This window comes from Microtus pennsylvanicus, chromosome 4, assembly GCF_037038515.1.
Source record: "Microtus pennsylvanicus isolate mMicPen1 chromosome 4, mMicPen1.hap1, whole genome shotgun sequence".
Lineage (NCBI taxonomy): Eukaryota > Metazoa > Chordata > Mammalia > Rodentia > Cricetidae > Microtus > Microtus pennsylvanicus.
In genome coordinates this window covers 7,287,879-7,306,145 of record NC_134582.1, presented here as the reverse complement: position 1 = coordinate 7,306,145, position 18,267 = coordinate 7,287,879, and the positions used below count along the sequence as shown (strand labels likewise).

Sequence of the window (18,267 nt, the reverse complement as noted above, 5' to 3'; positions counted from 1 at the left end):
GATTCCAGTGTTCTGCATTAATACACCCTTTTCCCCCATCTCCACTCCCTAGGAGAGGGTTCTTGTAGGAGATGTGGGTATAAGTGCGTACAAGGAAAGGTGGACACTCCAGGGATGCAGGACAGCAATAACACACCACAGCCTAGAACCGCAATGGACTGGAGCATGGTGGGAACTTCTAGTGGTCAAAGTAGAAAGATGTGTTGCCGCAGGGCTGAAGAGACAGCTTGGTAGTTAAGGAAGCGCAGTGCCCCTCCAGCACAAGGCAGTGCAGAGCACCTGGAGCTCCAGTTCCAGAGGACATGAACACACGCGGGCCTCTGCGGGCACCTGCACAGATGTGGTGAGCACACATGCATGCAGGTACATGTGTATACTCTAATTCCAGTTATACTGTAACTGCAAACAATAGCTACACTTCCATTTAAGCAGTTCCTTGGTTACAAGTGTCTATCAGGGAAGATGCTGACTGAGCCCCAATCCTCACTACAGATGACCTAAGAAGAAATCAACTCTACCGTACTTGATTAAAGTTAATACTGATTTTCAAAAGCAGAGAACTTTAGCAGGTTTCTCTAGCACCTAATTTCCAAGGGCACTTCTCTTGTCAGCATGTTTGGTCTCTGGTCATAAAACTCATCTGTAATTAAGCATGTGACTAATTTTACTTCAGGAATTTAAAAGGAAATTTAACTTTAATGTTTTGTATAAGTAAAGAGATGTACTCAATAGCCAGATTTTCTGAAATGCATGGAGACTGAGAGAAAATGATCAATTTAGATGTTGGAAGTTAATGAGGACTTTGTGCCATGTGTCTTGTTAAGGCTGCAAACATATCAGGGCATGTATGACGACTACTGACTACAGAGGCCACAGATTAGTAAGTCTGGACTAATAAAATGGGTATAAAACCATCAATAAGTAATCAGAGGAAATGTGCATAAGGCTCGTGTTTCCTGATGTGGATGCTTCTAAACAGATCCGTGGGAGAAAGAATCCCACTCTGTGGCACAAATCTATCAGCCACTGAAGCAGCTCAGTCCTATGGACTGCAGGCTGCTTAGAAGGCTGCTCTTCCTGCTCCTCTAACTGACAGGCTCAATCGCTCACTCAAGCACCAAAGACCAGGCCACCCAACAGGGACTCTGTCCATGTGGTAGACACAGACGTCCAGAGTCAGCCTTGCCCAGCACACACCTCCTGTTTTATCCTCTTTGAAATGCAGTTAATGGCATGCATCTCAGGTCAAGGGAACTGTGAATGATAGCATATTCAATTGGTATTACCATTGATATTTCTCTAATTAAACATTACACACTTTAAATGTAGATGAACCAAAAATGTAATAAAAAAAAGAATTTTACAAAAGGGTTAATTAACCCCAAGATGAGTAAAATCATGAAAATGAAAGCACAAAATGTCACTGGGTATAGAATGCATGTGTAGCTTAGTGACATGTGTTTATGACATACAAGTGGACTGGAATCATGCTGTAACCATGCAGGTTACAGGTGTGCAACTGATGTGCACATATGATTATACATGACTTTATTTCCTATCAGAAACAACAAAACGACTGCTCCTCTTATATTCCCAAGGTTGAAATGAGGAGGCAGGGTCTATAGTATAAATATCATAGAGGCAACTAAAAAAATAAAAGAAAATAGAATAGAAACTGAAGAACAAATCACAGTTTGTCTGATACACATGGTGATGTCACAGAAAGACCTGTTAGCTAACTGGTAATATTTTTGAACATGTAAGACCCGAAAGCAGACTGTGCAATCTGATATGTGGCCGACTGCTCTTGGTCAGTCTGCATCTAGGCCAGGTCAGGGCTGGCAGAGTGAGGAACAACTGCTCTGTATCCCCACAGGAGCGGTGGCAGCAGAGGACAGTTGCCACCGACTCTCCAGCCTGGCCAGGGGCTTGCTTTGCCCACAGCCACCCAGCAACCACTGGTCCTAAATCAGCAAGGAACCCTTATATTATTATTATTATTATTATTATTATTGAGACAGCCTTGCTGTGTAGCACTGGCTGGACTAGTACAGCAAGGCTATCTCATTTTTTTTTTTAAAAGACTCTCTCGCTTGCACTTGGCTGGTATCTTTGGAAGACCCGGATCCTTGACAAATAGTGGAATGATGGTGAGGTGGCAGTGAGACCAGGACATGGATGTCTCTGACAGCAAATGTTCTTAATTATACCCAGGGACGTTAATGGAAAACTACTGACGTCCAACTTGGGCATCCAAGACTGTACCCCTGTTCAGTTTTTAGAGGTGATATCTCCTGGGGTTCCACTGTTAAACTGCTGCTGTAGGTATTCCCAAACCTTCTTGGGAATATACGTTCAGCCCAAGAAATGCCCCATATAGTTGTTTCACTTAGTCGTTAGCACCCTTGGGGCTCCTAGTGGTTCCTGGCGTCCTTCACATTAGTACAGGAACTCTTCCTTAAGGAGGAATTTCCCCTTTTACGTTAATGTGGCCCTAGTAAGATTGCTGTGCTTCTTGTCTCCTGGAGGGAACTCTTTCTGGCTGAGCCCCACGTTAGTTCAACACCATCATCCTCACTGACTTCAGCAGGTGTCTGGTGCCACACGGTGCTTCAGCTTGGCTTCCATTCTCTGTGCATAACCTGGAATCTACTCTTCCGATAGGGCCCAACTCCACTGGCTGAAAACCACTGTGGATTCTTTGACTAGAGTATGGCCCCAGATGTGCTCACAGTGACTGGCTCCAGGTCAACATGAGGGCTAAGCCATACTCATACACATTCGCACTCTGCAATGTGTCTTTCTGTTCATCTGCAACAAAACCGGTCCCAACAGACGCTGATGACCAAGCCTGCCCTGAACTCCTGTGTCTTATCTGTTTAGAAGGCTCTTCTCATTAGCCACTCATTCACACGTGTTTCCTGCACACTAAGGACACACAAGAGTCTCCTGTTAGAAGTACATTTACACACAGGGACTGGGGCTTGTACAGTCCTTCCTATTTCTGGCCTTTCTGGTGTGATCTGATGGAGATTTTTCTGCTACTACCTAGATCCCATCATTCCAATATCTGTTCTGCTGTGTACACATCTGGAGGGGCTGACCAGCATAGTGAGGTATCCATAACACAGTGGCAGACACAAACCCCCTGAGATCATCCCACCCCACAAAGTTTTGTCAACCACTGATCTGCTCTTGCCCTCTGGTTCTGTCCTCTCCAGATTTTAGGAAAGGAAGCAAAGCAATGCAGAGTTGAGTTTTGCTTGGCAAAACACTGTTCATATCCACCTGTGATTCATACTGTATGAGTGACCTGCTTTCCCTTCTTCTGCACAACACTCCACGACACAGCATCATCATCACAGCTATCCTGTAGTCACTAACACTCCACCACACAGGAGTATCATCACAGCTATCCTGTAGTCACTGGAATGCTTACCTACTCCCTGCTCCAGGAACAGCTGGCTGCTTCTAGCTCTTGGCGACTATGACAAAGCTAGCACACACTTCCTGTTGATGCACATCCTCACCAGCTTAAGATGAGACACAGGAGTTCAAAGTACATGGAACTTTGGCATTTCTTTTTTTTTTAAGTCTATTTTTAAACAAAACTCTAATTACATCACTTCCCCCTTTCCTTTCCCCCTTCCAAACTCCCTTACTTCCTCTCAAATGGATGGCCTTTTTCTTTGAATGTGTGTGTGTATACTGCATATGAATATGTGTGTATAAATATATAGATACAAACTGCTGAGTCCATTTGGGTGGCTTGGTTATGATTGCAGAGCTAATCATCTTGTAATGGATAACCAATTTTAGAAGGAGAGACGAATTCTCCCTCTCCCAGCATCCGTTAGTGGCCCGCAGCTCTTACTCTAGGGGTGGGGCTGCACGGCTTTCCCCTTATTTGGTACTGTCATTGCTCAGGTCTTGTTTAAGCAGTCATATTGTTGAGCTAGCATGGGTGTTGCTTCCTTGTCATTTCTACAAGACAATCTCATAGCCGACTTCCTGGTCTTCAGGTCCTTATGATCTTTCCATTTTCTCTTCTGAGATGTCCCTGAACCTTAGGTGCAGGAGCAGTGTTTAGATGTGTCTGCTGGGGGTGGGCTCTCCATGATCTGTGATTTTTGACTACTTTAGCTTTCTGTGATGGTCTGGGTGACAGGCACAGTTATTTGTGGGTGTATAGGCCTTAGAATGAAGTTGTGGATTATGCTGCTTTAGCACACCCCTTTCCATCTTAAAAATCTTTCAGAGGTGTGTCATAGTTCCAATGCATGTGTTTTGCATACTTTATCAGTAATATTTAAGTGCTCTGTTTATATTAATAAAATGATATTAATTTTTGGTCTAACTATTGTTAGTATATTAGAAATCACATATTTTTATCTTTTTTTGAAATTTCAACATAATTATGGCACCTAAAAAAGAAATCAAAAATTTTTTTCTTTGTAAAATTCTGTGCCTTTAACTTTTGATTTTATTTAGCATTACTTTAAAAATTAAACAAGGACATATATACACATTTTTAAAAGATAGAATCATTTTGAGAATATTCTACAGGAAAGAAGAAATGGTAGACAGCTGCAGGGTTCTTATGAAAGGCCATTTGTAATTACTTACAAATGTTTAAAAAACAATTATTTCTGCCATTAATCAATGATGTAAAACTGTGACTCGTGAGCCAAACTCACAGCCAAGCAGAGACACCTCAAGTATGGGCTGTCTCAGCTGGCGGAATCACCTCTGTAGCCTGTTCTCACACTCACTTCTAGCTCTCTAAGAGTGTGTCCACCCAGGACATGGAGGAACTTGCAGGGCTAGGGAGGCCTTGGGCACATCAATTTCCTGTGGAGATTGAGTGACCTCAAGAGAAGCAATGCTTAACAGTTCAGAGCATAAACTGGATTTTAAAGGAACAAGAAATAGTTCAGTTATAAATACATTTTTTTCTGTATGGAAAGGAAACTGGTGTCCCTTCATGTGGTTGACTGCTTTACTCTCTCATTCATTCAACAACCATTTAGTGAACAGATACTATTGCCATCTCTATCGCCAAGGCCTAAACCACACCTGGTGACATATAAGAAGGGGCAGGTACGGTTTAGGCTGAGAAACAGACCAACAAATGTTTAGGCCCACAGTTAGCAGATCTGATTAGAACAGTACAGTGGATCTGGAATGCATGCACTGTTTATACCCTTGACTAATAGAAAACAGTGTGTGCTGGTTTGAAAGAGAATAGGCCCAAAGATTCTAATTTGAATGCTTGGTCCCTAGTTAGTGGACCAGTTTTGTGAACAGTTAAGAGATGTGGCCTTGTTGGGGGAAAAAAATCTGCCACCTGGGGTGGGCTTTGAGGTTTAAAAAGCCCATGCCAGGCCCAGACTCTCACTCTCTGCCTCTTACTTGAGGATCATGTGTGTGCTCTCAGCTACTGTTCCAGCGCCAGGTCTGCTCACTTGCTGCCATGCTCCCTGCCATGCTGGTCATGGACTGTCCCTCTAAACTCTAAGCAAGCCCCCAATTAAATGCTGTCTTTAATAAGTTGCCTTGGTCATGGTGTCTATTCATAACAACAGAAGGGTGACTAAGTCGCAGGTATTTGTTGCAAAGAAGACAGTACCTCCTTTGGTTGCTTTGACTTTGGATAAGCAACTGAAAATATCTGGATAAATCAGCAGTGGGCAACTGCTAGAAATGCTTATTTCAAGCGGCTGTCCTCTGCTACCACCCTGGCATTTACCACAAAATAGGTTTTTTCTTTTCTTTTCCTGCTGCTAAAATGTAGGCTCATCAGAAGCATGTCCTTCAATTATAGTAGGTGCCTCTTACATGGGCACATGGTGTCCCATCTCTGGTTCCATGATTATTAAAGGATGGAAAGAGCTGTCATGTGGGTGTCTTGCCAAAGTGTTCAGAAGAAATGAAAAGCTTCAAAATGGTTCTTCCAATTAAGACAAGACAGTTCAACTTAATCCAATTACTATGAGTTTGTTTTTGAAGGATTTGAAGTATACCAGATGTGTAATTACTAGATACTACAAAGATAAAAACTACAGCTTTCTGGATCACAGGAAAAGAGAACTTAGAGAAAATGGGAAGCTGAATTGTTAAAATAATGCAGGCATCATTCTGGCATGTTGAGACATTCTAAATTCTTTACAAAAATGGAGACTTTACCCGGATGAAATGTAACCCAAGAAACTCCTTGAGTTTATATGGTGAGAACTAATGATGCATACATAGAGACAATGAGCTACTGAGACACTTGTGACCTTATCCATAGTTTTGTTACTAGATAATTTAGGTGCCTGTAATGATACAAGGACTAAATTGCTACAAGTGGTAAAAGCCATGTTTCCTCTAATGCCCATGGAAGACTGTGCTTTCCCATTACTTCACTGTTGCTATTGAGAATCCTAAACCTGCCAGAGAGTGCCATAGCCGAGCAACACAATCTACAGTGTCCTAGCGAGTGCCATAGCCGAGCAACACAATCTACAGTGTCCTAGCGAGTGTCATAGCTGAGCAACACAATCTACAGTGTCCTAGTGAGTGTCATAGCCGAGCAACACAATCTACAGTGTCCTAGCGAGTGTCATAGCTGAGCAACACAATCTACAGTGTCCTAGTGAGTGTCATAGCCGAGCAACACAATCTACAGTGTCCTAGCGAGTGTCATAGCCGAGCAACACAATCTACAGTGTCCTAGCGAGTGTCATAGCTGAGCAACACAATCTACAGTGTCCTAGCGAGTGTCATAGCTGAGCAACACAATCTACAGTGTCCTAGCGAGTGTCATAGCTGAGCAACACAATCTACAGTGTCCTAGCGAGTGTCATAGCTGAGCAACATGACCTACAGTGTCCTAGCGAGTGTCATAGCTGAGCAACACAATCTACAGTGTCCTAGCGAGTGTCATAGCTGAGCAACACAATCTACAGTGTCCTAGCGAGTGTCATAGCTGAGCAACATGCTACAGTGTCCAATTCTAAGGGACGCAGACTGTCTAGATGTAAGAAGGGTGGGGTTAGGGGGTGGGATGTCTAAAGTTGTATCAAGAGCTGGTTTCTGCTTTTCTTTTGTTAATCAAACATTTGCAGAATATCTGGAGATAAGCAAATGAACGAGCTACTAAAACTAACCATTTGCAATAAATTCCTACAGTTTTTGTTCCTACGGCCATATTCTGATCCTAGTCTCATTTTAGAATTTTAGATTCAGAGTGTTCCTTTTATGGTTGTAATATGTAAAAATTTGGGAAATCTCTTCTGGTAGCTACAACTACATTATCATCATGACAATAGTTGATGTTTATGTTATTTTATGCTATAAAGATGAAGATTTATTTAACCTGAAAACAGAATTATATGGATACTTTAGAGCTCTTTTAAGAGCTTAAAACTTAAGAGGCTTTAAGTTTTATAAATTTAGTAATTATAATAATAATACCATTAAACCTCTAAAGTAAGGCGACTTTATCTAACACCTATCTGGTGAGGTGATGGTCAGCTGAACTAGTCTAGTCTGTTAGTAATCAGTCAGCTGAACTACATATAGTCTAGTCTGTTAGTTAGCTATCAACTAGATTACAGTCTAGGGAGTTGGTTGGCAGTCAGCTGGACTACAGTCTAGTGAGTTGGCTGGCAGTCAGCTGAACTACAGTCTAGTCCATTAGTTAGCAGTTAGCTAGGCTACATCCTAATCTGAATGGTCAGTTGGACCAGCAACTAATTCTTTGAACACCCAATCTATTTCCTTCTTCACTATATCATATGGATACTGCCTTAAATTGGAGTTGTTTTCTGGTTTAGGAAAAGCTAGCCATGTAGAAAATCCTGAATATTTAAGAATTTGTATGTGCAGGGCTCAGCTATTCCTCTATTCTTGTCTTCTTGGTTTTTATCTTTAAAAATATGCTTCGATGTAATACACGGCCAACTTCAAGCCTCTTTAGGAACAGTTTATTCTTAGGAGCGCTGTTCCCAGCTGAGTGGGGCCTCTTCATGGTGGCAGCTTTAGTCTTTGCAGGTCAGACCACACTGCACTGTCTCCACAGAACAGCGTGTGTCTCCAGGACAGAGACATGCATGAACCGCTTTCAAGGTGCAATTCTGAAACTCACAACTAGAGACCCTGAGTCACGGACTCTAGGGATCTGCAGCTGGAGAGGGCTGCATTCTGCACGGAGCAAAGGAGGCCAGCCTCTCACATGGGGACAGTGCTAGGCAGGCTGAGCCACACCTAGAGAAGGTCCTTTGTAAGACTCAAGGCACAGGTTTGGATGACTTTGCTAAATTTACAAAAGCTCACAAATGGTTCAGAACACTCACTAACCTCTTATGTGCAACATCACATGACTATTACAGAGAGTTGAAAATTGTTTTCTAAAAACGAAACTTCAAAATGTTTTCTAATGCTTGCTACATGCCATACATTTCTTACGCTATCCAGGACAGAGGCCGTCTCTATTTTGCTGGAATGCACAAAGGCCAGCCCTGATGTGTCCTCACTGGGTGAGACTGGCACTGGGGTCTTACCTTGGTGAGGTCCTTGTATAGCTCTGGGTAGAGAATTGCCATTTCTGGCTTCACATCTTGGTCCAACACTAAGGAGAACACTGGGAACATAGTGTAGATAGTTGCATACCTAGAAAAGCAAGAAGACCACATAGAGTTAGCCTGGTGAATGTCTGCGACAAAACTGTGACAACGTTCCTAGACTCAGAGGTAGGTCAGTCTTAAAACCCAGAAAACACAATCTTATAAAAACAAACCTAAACCCCCAAGGTGGCATCAATTTAGATTCTTCCTGAGTCTGGTTCCAGAGCCCAGCACAGGGTTGTCATATAAATCACAGACTCTTACAGAGAGAGGCATCCATTTAATGTAAGAGTTTTCTTATTAAACTTATTTTTTGAGACAGGGTTCTCACAGCCAAGGAAAGACTGAAACTTCCTAGGAAGCCACGGCGGGCCTTGAACTTGGGATCCTCCTGCCTCAGCCTCCTGAGAGCTAGGATTACACAGTGTTGGACCACAGGTCTAGTCTCCTTATTAAACTTTGAATGATCCTTGCAGACCCACATGCATCCACCTAATACAGAGACATCTCAATATCTCCACAGTACCCGATGGCAGACCTGACTACAACACCCAGCCCACTGGCATGCTCATGTCTTGTCAACTACACTTAGCCCTCAGGCCTGTACTTAAACCATTCTGTCATGTGAGGGCTACTGTGATCTCATAGGCAGAAGGCAAGTTTAGGGACGGCTTTCCAGACTCTGTGCCCTGGAGATCTACGGTTGTGCACAGTGCCTTCCTTACAATTGAGTAATACCTCATGATGGATAAGCCACACTCATTGAACCAGTTGTTCATTTGTGTAAATATATCTTGGTTATTTCCAATTTGGGCTTATCACAAATAAAACTGGTAAAAACATCCACTGCCCTCTTCCTAACATAGGGCCTTACTCTGTAGCTAAGGCTGGAATGGAACTCACTACAGACCCAAAATGGTCCTCATAAGTTCTGGGATTGTTTATACACATGTACCACTATGCTCAGCTTGTCCAATTTTTGTACAGACTGTCACTCTTTGGTCTGGTTCTAGTCACAGAGCAGAGGCCTATTTAATGACTTGCCTATGACGTGCTGCGCTCTGTGCCGGGCACTTACAAGCAGCCTGTCTGTACAGTAGTACCACTTGAGCTCCTCACTATAACTTCCTATTGGGTCAAACAGGCTCAGGGGATTATGCACATTTCCCAAAGCCACAGCCAAGTGATGGTGAGAGGCAGTAAACACGTCTGGTTCTGAGATGGGAGGCCTTCCTTTTCTTCATGATATCACAATGTGGTCAGAAACACACTGGCTTCCCAGAGACCCACACTCCTCGTCAGCACTAGTATGCAGGCGCTTTACAGTTACGCTAAGGACTTATCCATTAGACACCATCATGGACTCCGGGTGGGCCCAACAGGATACTGAGAGTCTTGACAGAGGGCAGCTGTACTGTGGGAAAGACATGCTGCTGTGGTGGCAAAGCCACAGGCACACCTGCTTTGATGATGTAGTGAGGTGTAAGAAGGAAAGTCTAGAGAGGACACTGCATTCGCCGCAGAGAGCAGATACTGACAGAGGACGGTGACTCACAGGACCTGACATTTAACAAAGACCTAAACCCCCGATTCTAGCTTAAGTTATTAGGAGTTCTGGGAGCTGTCCTGTGCACTTAGAACGTACTCATATCAACTCGTAAGAGAACTTGCTTTGTCTGCCCTCTACCAGCCAGGAGGGCAGCTGAGCACTGTGGAGAAAGGTGCTGGTATATGGTGTTGTGGAGGAGGGCATCCAAGCCAATCCTTTCCAGTCTGAGCCAGCACGATCCTGAATCTCCTGTTTCTCGCTGTCCTCACAGGCCAAACAGGGATGTCAGGAGGACAGCCACTTCCTGGGGCGACAACAAGGTCACAGCTACAAATTGTCCTTTCCAAGTGCTTTCTGGTTATAGGATGAAGCCCTGATTTGAGGTGAGTGACGAGCCTTGATGGGCAGAGACAGAAAGTGAAGGGGACAGCTTTTATCTGTGGGTACTAACAGCCACACTTCTGTGTATGATCTCTAGGTGTAACAACTGAGGAGAGGATGGCAGAAACGTTTGTTTACTCGGAGTCTTCTTTTCAGGCACACCCCACCTCTGAAGCACTTGCTGTAAAGGCAGTTTTGTTGCTGTTAGGGACAGACTAGTAACTAGTTATTCTCTCCCAAAGCTAAGAAGACACCCCATGCTTTCTAGGCCTCGATTCCTGGCTAGTGGCTGGTCCTGTTCCCTTCATGGTACAGTTATATCCTCACTGGGACGGGGCAGGCTTAGGAGGCCTGCAGCTGTGGCCTGCCTGCTTCAACCCCTGCTGATGGCAGTGCTGGCATGTACCCGCCCCTTGGTTCTGCCCCTCTCATTATGCTATGGGGCCCTTTTATAAAACCTCAGATCTGCCATGGTTGCTGACACAAATTATGGCTTCCCCAAGAAAACAAAATCTAGTGAGAAACTTTGCAGAGTCTTAAAAAGCTCAAGTGTCCAGGTGTTTTTCAAATTTCCTCAAACTCAACATAAGATTTTATGGCAGTCAGTCATCTTAACTGCTTATATGTAGCAATTACTCAGAACACCCTGAGGATCACTCGCATGTCTTTCTCCAAATAGCAAATAAAAAAGTTCTCACATCCATGAAGATGAACAGCACCAAGAGCATCTGACTCACTTACCCGACCATGAGGAATCCCTGGTATAGCGGGACGGATGCAAAGTAGAAAACTGAGGAGAACACGGCCTTAAGAGAAGATATCGTAAGTTAGGCACGGCTGCTGTGGTCACATTCACACCACATCTACACAGGGGTCTCATTAGAATGCAATGACACATAACAGATACTGTGATCACCTCCCACGACAACGGCACAGAGAAGGCCCTGCCTGCTGTGGCATGCTGGCAGAGGCTTGCTACCTGCATGGTGGAGATGATGAGGCCCCGGTGCATGACAAACTGGCCGAGTGCTGCAGACCTCTTGTAGCTGTTCCGCCCGTGCACCATGAGCAGCCTGCCGATGTGTCTGAACTGTGTGATGGAGAAGTCTGCTGCCAGTGAAGCCTGCTTCCCCTCCTGAAGAACCACAAGGAGCCTCTGAGAAACAGCACATACTAAGAACTGCACACAGAGCTGAGTTTTAGAGCTCATCTGGGTTAAAGAGCACCCGGGGCAGGGCAGAGGAGCCCGCACTAGAACCTGTGCATCAGCACAGGTATCAGCTGCTGCTCTATCAGCAACACAGACAGTAAGATGGGAAGGGGTACCACTGGCTACGGGGATGCCCTACCTCATCACATGGTCCCAGGCCTCTCCAAGACAATTCTCCAAACCTCTGTTCGTCACATTTGTAAAAGCAACCTACCTCTGTTTTTTCAAAACTACCACAAAGGAGAATAGAACAGAGCAGCCAAAGAAAAAGCCAAAATCAGCTGGGCAGTGGCAGTACACGCCTTTAATCCCACTCAGCACTTGGGAGGCAGAGGCAGGAGGATCTTTGTGTGTTTGAGGCCAGTCTGGTCTACAGAATCAGTTCCAGGGCAGGCTCTAAAGCTACAGAGAAACCGTGTCTCGAGAAACCAATTCCCCTCCCCCCGAAAAGAGAAAAAGACAAAATCAAGTTGTGCAAATTTTCTAGTTCTTGCTGTGTGTTTATATTTGGGTGACTACACAGGGAGCAGTCAAGCTTGCCACAAACTCAAACCTCAACCCTGGCTGAGTTGGCAAGAAGAAGGGTTACCTGCACAGAATGGACCATGTGGAGCAGGGGGAGGAGCTGAGGTGCTGGGCAAGACCCAATGAAGGTGTTGAAAGGAATCAGTGACACTGGACTGGGCTCATGGGCATAGAGGACCTGAGAGTCCTAAGGACACTCCAAGCATAAGAAGGATGGTGAAGGATGCTAGTTTCCTGTGTTTACCAACAATCTATGGCTGGGCCTGAAGACCAAAAGGACGGACCGACTGCTGACCTCTCTCCTGGGATGGGGCTGGCCCGAACAGGTCAGCTGATGAGGGAGCACATGTGCTGTATGTGTGATGAAAGCACACACCTACCTTCCCTTCAATCCCAATCCCACAGTCAGCTGCCTGGATCATGCTCACATCATTTCCTCCATCACCTGGGAAGCACCAAGAGTTGAAGTTTAAATAAATCATCTTTCCATTATATGTTTGTTTTGATACTACTGGTAGTATAAATATAATGTAGATGAAGTCAGTTTTAGAGACAACACAATTTTGCCTGTAAATGTTGAAAAGGTGGTTGTCACATTTCACTGTTGATAGGAAGGTGGCACACTATCCCACCACCCACCCAAGGCATGACTGAAAGTGGTGCGCTCACCAATGGCACAGGTGCGCTTTCTGGTATGCTGACGCAATAGGGTCACGATGTGCGCCTTCTGGGTGGGTGAACAGCGGCAGCAGACCACAGCAGGGCACTGGCAGGCCAGCTCCACAAGTTCATGCTCGTAGTACCTCAGGCAGACCTGGGAGACAGTGCTGTGACTACTGGGCTCAAGCAGCAGGTAAGTAGACTTGTGGGGAAGCCTTAGACTTCCTCAAGTAAGTATACTTGCATTTTTGGGTTTGTGACTATGCCCTCCAAACCACCTTTTGTTGTAGGAGGGCAAGGTACAGAGATAGGCAAGGGGTGGCCAGACCCCTAGTTAGGAAGAGTACAAGATCTCCTGAAGGTACTGTACTGTGGGAGGAGAGTGTCTCAGGCAGAGGCAAAGGTCAGAGATCATAGAACATTCTGAAGAGTTGCCGGGCTAATATGTCCAAAACATGTGTGTCATTCTCTGGAGCCAGTTCCAAACATCTTCCCCCAGACTATATTCCTATTTTGGTTCCCAGGCATGTGGCTCAGGGGATCTTGGTCTGACCCATGAGAAACCACACATCTCACAGCACTGTCTACCCCCTCTCCAGGCTCTCTATGGTTTTTCCCATCATGAAGGACAGGGACTGGAAGAGCAGGTCTTCAGGTCGTCTGGCCCAGATGGTCACCAACAAAAGGAGGGCTCTTATCTCTCAAAAGACCAGAGACCTAACAGCCAGCTGCACAGAGGGTGGCAGGTGTACACCCTGCAGGAGCTGTGGTAACTTCCTTTCCAATTGTAGCCAGGATTCTTGTCAACCTCCTTCTATCTGTATGTCCGAGAAGAACCCGGGGCTGCTGTGTTGTCCGCACTCTGTTCAGGGGAGGAAGACGCCTGAGGCCATGTCAAGGAAGACGCCTGAGGCCATGTCAAGGAAGACGCCTGAGGCCATGTCAAGGAAGACGCCTGAGGCCATGTCAAGGAAGACGCCTGAGGCCGTGTCAAGGAAGACGCCTGAGGCCGTGTCAAGGAAGACGCCTGAGGCCGTGTCAAGGAAGACGCCTGAGGCCATGTCAAGGAAGACGCCTGAGGCCGTGTCAAGGAAGACGCCTGAGGCCATGTCAAGGAAGATGCCTGAGGCCATGTCAAGGAAGACGCCTGAGGCCATGTCAAGGGAGACGCCTGAGGCCATGTCAAGGAAGACGCCTGAGGCCATGTCAAGGGAGACGCCTGAGGCCATGTCAAGGGAGACGCCTGAGGCCATGTCAAGGAAGACGCCTGAGGCCATGTCAAGGGAGACGCCTGAGGCCGTGTCAAGGAAGACGCCTGAGGCCATGTCAAGGAAGACGCCTGAGGCCGTGTCAAGGAAGACGCCTGAGGCCGTGTCAAGGCCGCCTTGGGAGCCACCAGGCACTTGGTTTCACACACTACAACTATCTTCATTTATGTCTTCTTTTTCTTTTGGTTTAGAGTTCTCATTATATAACCTTTAATCTCATGGAAGAGGTATGGTTTAGTTAGCTACTTACAAGATGTTTTGTTACTTATCAGGATGTAAGAGAATAGTTCTCTATGTTTATAGACAGAAAAGACTATCTGGAACATATTAAAGCAAATGAATAACATCTCATGATAACATTGATACAACCAAAGTCACAATTGCTGTGAATTGTCAGCAAGGACTGACCAAATCCCTTATTACAGCAGTGATAAACAGACATTACTGAACCTTAAGAGAACTGCAGTCTGGCTCTTGGAAACACACCAATGTAGTGTGATTCCACAATATGAGGCTCATAAACCTAAGTGTGTTAGGGCAGGAGGACTAGAAGCAGGGAGAACAGGAGGAGTATGAAGGTGAAAACCACACATATAGTTAAGTACAAATAACAACTGGCCCAATGGCCTCTATTTCCCACCTGAGTTTTTCCTGCAGTCCACTTAGGCACTCTGAAGTGCCCTGAGAATGCCAGAGGTTGACTGGTGGGCCCACCACTTCTACCCAGGTAGCTATGGAACACACACACACACACACACACACACACACACACACACACACACACGGAAACACTGGTCTAGACAATGGAGAGTAAAGTATGTCATGACCACTGGAGGATTATGCCATTAACAATGAGCATGGAACCAAAAACCAGGACAGGGCCTTGACCTGCTGAACTCAAGCAGCTTCTAAACAGGAGGGGCAGAGGGTCAGTCAGACATGGCCAGCACATGTCCTTAGGACTGAGCATTCAGCAGTCTTGATGTTACAGAGGAAAAACAAAATGAAACAAAACAAAACCCAAAAACTGCCATGACAGGAGAGGCTGGCTGGGCTGCTGAGGAGTATGTGTTATTCAGGAAATCCTGGCTGAATGCCCTGGGAAGACAGACAAACACACTCAATCACAGAGGTCAGTCTTAGACAGTCTTAGAGAGAAAGAACACAGTACATTACTGACAAGTCCTATTTCAGAAGCAAGACATACACTGTTACAGAGTAGTCTGACCTCTGGAGTCAGAGAGATACACAGGTAGTACACAGTTAGCAAAGGAGAGAGACCACACATGCCCACCCCCACGCTCACCTCCAGAGAGTCCCCGGATATGACCAGAACGCAAGTGCCCACACCCACGCTCACCTCCAGAGAGTCCCCGGATATGACCAGAACCCAAGTGCCCACCCCACGCTCACCTCCAGAGAGTCCCCGGATATGACCAGAGCGCAAGTGCCCACCCCACGCTCACCTCCAGAGAGTCCCCGGATATGACCAGAACGCAAGTGCCCACCCCCACGCTCACCTCCAGAGAGTCCCCGGATATGACCAGAGCACAGTCGTGCTTCCTTCTGAATGCATTCAGCTCCAAATGGGCCTCTCCCCGGTTGGTCACCTTCATTGGAGGAAAAAAAAAGCAGCATGAATTAAAAATGCAGGCAATAGAGCAGTAAGACATTTTCAGGTTTCACAATAGGACCCTTTAGATATTGTACTTAGAACTGAAAGGTGCTTCCCCTAAGAACAGAAGTGCTGTAACAAGGTCCTTACAGATAATGTGCCTGCACCTTCTGCTGGTTTGTGGTCATGAAGGCAAGCGAGGGCTATTGTTGTTATAAAAATATTCTCATAAGAATGTAATGCCAAGGATTTTCTAGCACTGTCTAGAAGATGATTTATTAAACTGGTGGCAGTGAAGGTGTGGGTATTGTGAGCAGTGTTGAAGATTGCTGGCTTACAAATCACAAACAGAGCCCTAGAAAATTATAAGTCAGAATACAAGGGCCCAAGGAGGTTGACTTCCCCCTTCTCACACACCAGGTAATAAATGTAATTGTATAGACTGGGGTTTTATTTAAACATGCTTCTTTATAAATGTGGAATAATGCGAAATAACTTCATGAAGTTACTTCTATCATTTTTGCCATGAGTTTTAACTCAACCCATTTTTACTTATTATATACAGAAGTAAGGAGTCTAAAAGGGTAAAATTAATACATAATCTTGAAATATTAATTTGAGAATGAAAATATGCCAGGAATTAAGGCACTGGTTTTGTGCATGCTTTCTGTGAAGATTTTAGAGGCATTAGAAAAAGACAGAGGAGTGAGATACATTAGAAGTTTCACATGCTCCAAATTCATCACCACCTCGTCTCTAAGTAGGTAGGTTTACTGTGAAATTTTTAATTTGTGCTGCCATAACTCTAAAAGCCAACAAAAATTGATCAAAAGTTTTATCAGAAGCATTAATAATTTAATTGCAAATAGTAGTCTGCAGGGCATAATTTGAGATTCTGATGTTTCAAAATAAAATACATTTACATGTAAATGATACTGAAATAATTATTTCTGTAGGTGCAAGCACTTTATTCAGACAGCCACTGCCACATGGTGTCTGCTTGCTCACCATCAATCATGACCCAAGGCACTTGTATTTCTCGTTTGAATTAAACTCATCATAACCAGTGAGTACAGTAAACACACAAACTGAGCCCCCTCTCTCCCTCTCCTTGCACTAGCTACAGAAGACCTTTCAGTCTGGGGTGGCAGCAGACCAGCACTTCCACTTTCTATCTGCACTGTCTCCCAGGAGCAACCTTTGCACAAACGGTACAGCTAGTAAGGAGCATGGATGTTTAAAAGCAACATACAGCTTCTTATAAGTTTTGAGTAGAAAATGACTGTAGTATGCCTACTTAAAATAGGAAGCAACAACAATATGAAATGTATAGGAAAAAAATGCTTTTCAATTTGCAGCTTGTTTACCATCAAAATGCATGACAAAATCATTCAACAACAGAATAAGAAAACATCTCCAATGCTGATTTTTAAAAGATATTTAGCAATCACTGTATACACATTTTAACTGTAAGATAAACACTTCACAATTTAGGTGGGCATGACAACACACATTTTTAATCCCAGCACTTGGGAAGTAGAGGCAGGCAGATCTCTGAGTTCAAGGCCAGCCTGGTCTACAGAAAAAGTTCCAGGACAGCCAGAGCTACACACCTTGTCTAGGGGAAGTAGGAGGAATCCTAAACCAAACCAAACCAAACCAAACCAAACCAAACCAAAACAAAACAAAACAAAACAAAACAAAAACAAACAAATGAACAAAACCCATTTAACAGTTCAAAGTGACTTAGAAATGTACTTACTGGCCTGAAGACATGGATGTCTTGAGTTCTGGACACCAAGTGTGAGCTTTTGGCAATGCAAGTAGCTGTCTCCAGTTTATCACCTGTCAGCATCCAGATCTGGAAAATAACCGAAGCTTGTGAAGGTCAGTGGTATGACTCTACTTCTGTAAAGTGTGTCTCTGTGCACAGGTCTCTGTGCCCCACACTCAGGATTCTCACGCAGGGCTGAGGAGAAGCAAGCCAAGAGCGTACTGAGTTGAATGGAGAAATGAAATGCGGTCACCTTGCTAACCCTTCAAATGGAAAGTTCTGACACAGAGTCAGTCAGATTCAAAGGGTAAATGTTGTATAATCCCACATCATGAGGAGTCCAGAGAAGCCATAATCATAGGGCAAGGAGTAAGAGCTTAAGTGGGGACTTCCAGGCTGGGGAGACGGAGAGTTAGAGGCGGGAACAGCAATGGCTGCAGAACATTATGAGTTTATTTCATGAACTCAAACTGTGTACTTACTATTGTGGACTATTGCTTTAACTATGAAAAGATGTGTTGCTTTGCCTGCCTAAGGCACCTGATTGATCTAATAAAAAGCTGAACAGTCAATAGCTATGTAGAGGAGGGATAGGCAGGACTGGTATTTAGAGAATAATTAGGAGGAGGAAATCTAGGCTCAAGAGAGAAGAGAATGAGGGAGAAAGAGTGAGATT

At 44.7% G+C, this 18,267-nt stretch overlaps 1 protein-coding gene across 11 annotated transcripts in view; it reads right to left on the bottom strand.

Annotated features, from left to right (window-relative positions):
* Positions 1–18,267, bottom strand: part of Atp9b (ATPase phospholipid transporting 9B (putative)) — a 204,468-nt gene that overhangs the window by 5,680 nt on the left and 180,521 nt on the right. For 6 of the 11 annotated variants that reach the window (XM_075968159.1, XM_075968162.1, XM_075968158.1 and 3 more), the window contains 7 exons: positions 17,580–17,678; positions 15,723–15,812; positions 12,944–13,088; positions 12,655–12,719; positions 11,519–11,695; positions 11,281–11,345; positions 8,547–8,655 (listed from right to left, as the gene is read on the bottom strand). In XM_075968159.1, coding sequence (XP_075824274.1) covers positions 8,547–8,655; positions 11,281–11,345; positions 11,519–11,695; positions 12,655–12,719; positions 12,944–13,088; positions 15,723–15,812; positions 17,580–17,678 — 750 coding nt within the window. The remainder of the gene's footprint in view (positions 1–8,546; positions 8,656–11,280; positions 11,346–11,518; positions 11,696–12,654; positions 12,720–12,943; positions 13,089–15,722; positions 15,813–17,579; positions 17,679–18,267) is intronic. The other 5 variants (XM_075968168.1, XM_075968164.1, XM_075968163.1 and 2 more) reach the window with 1 other exon arrangement.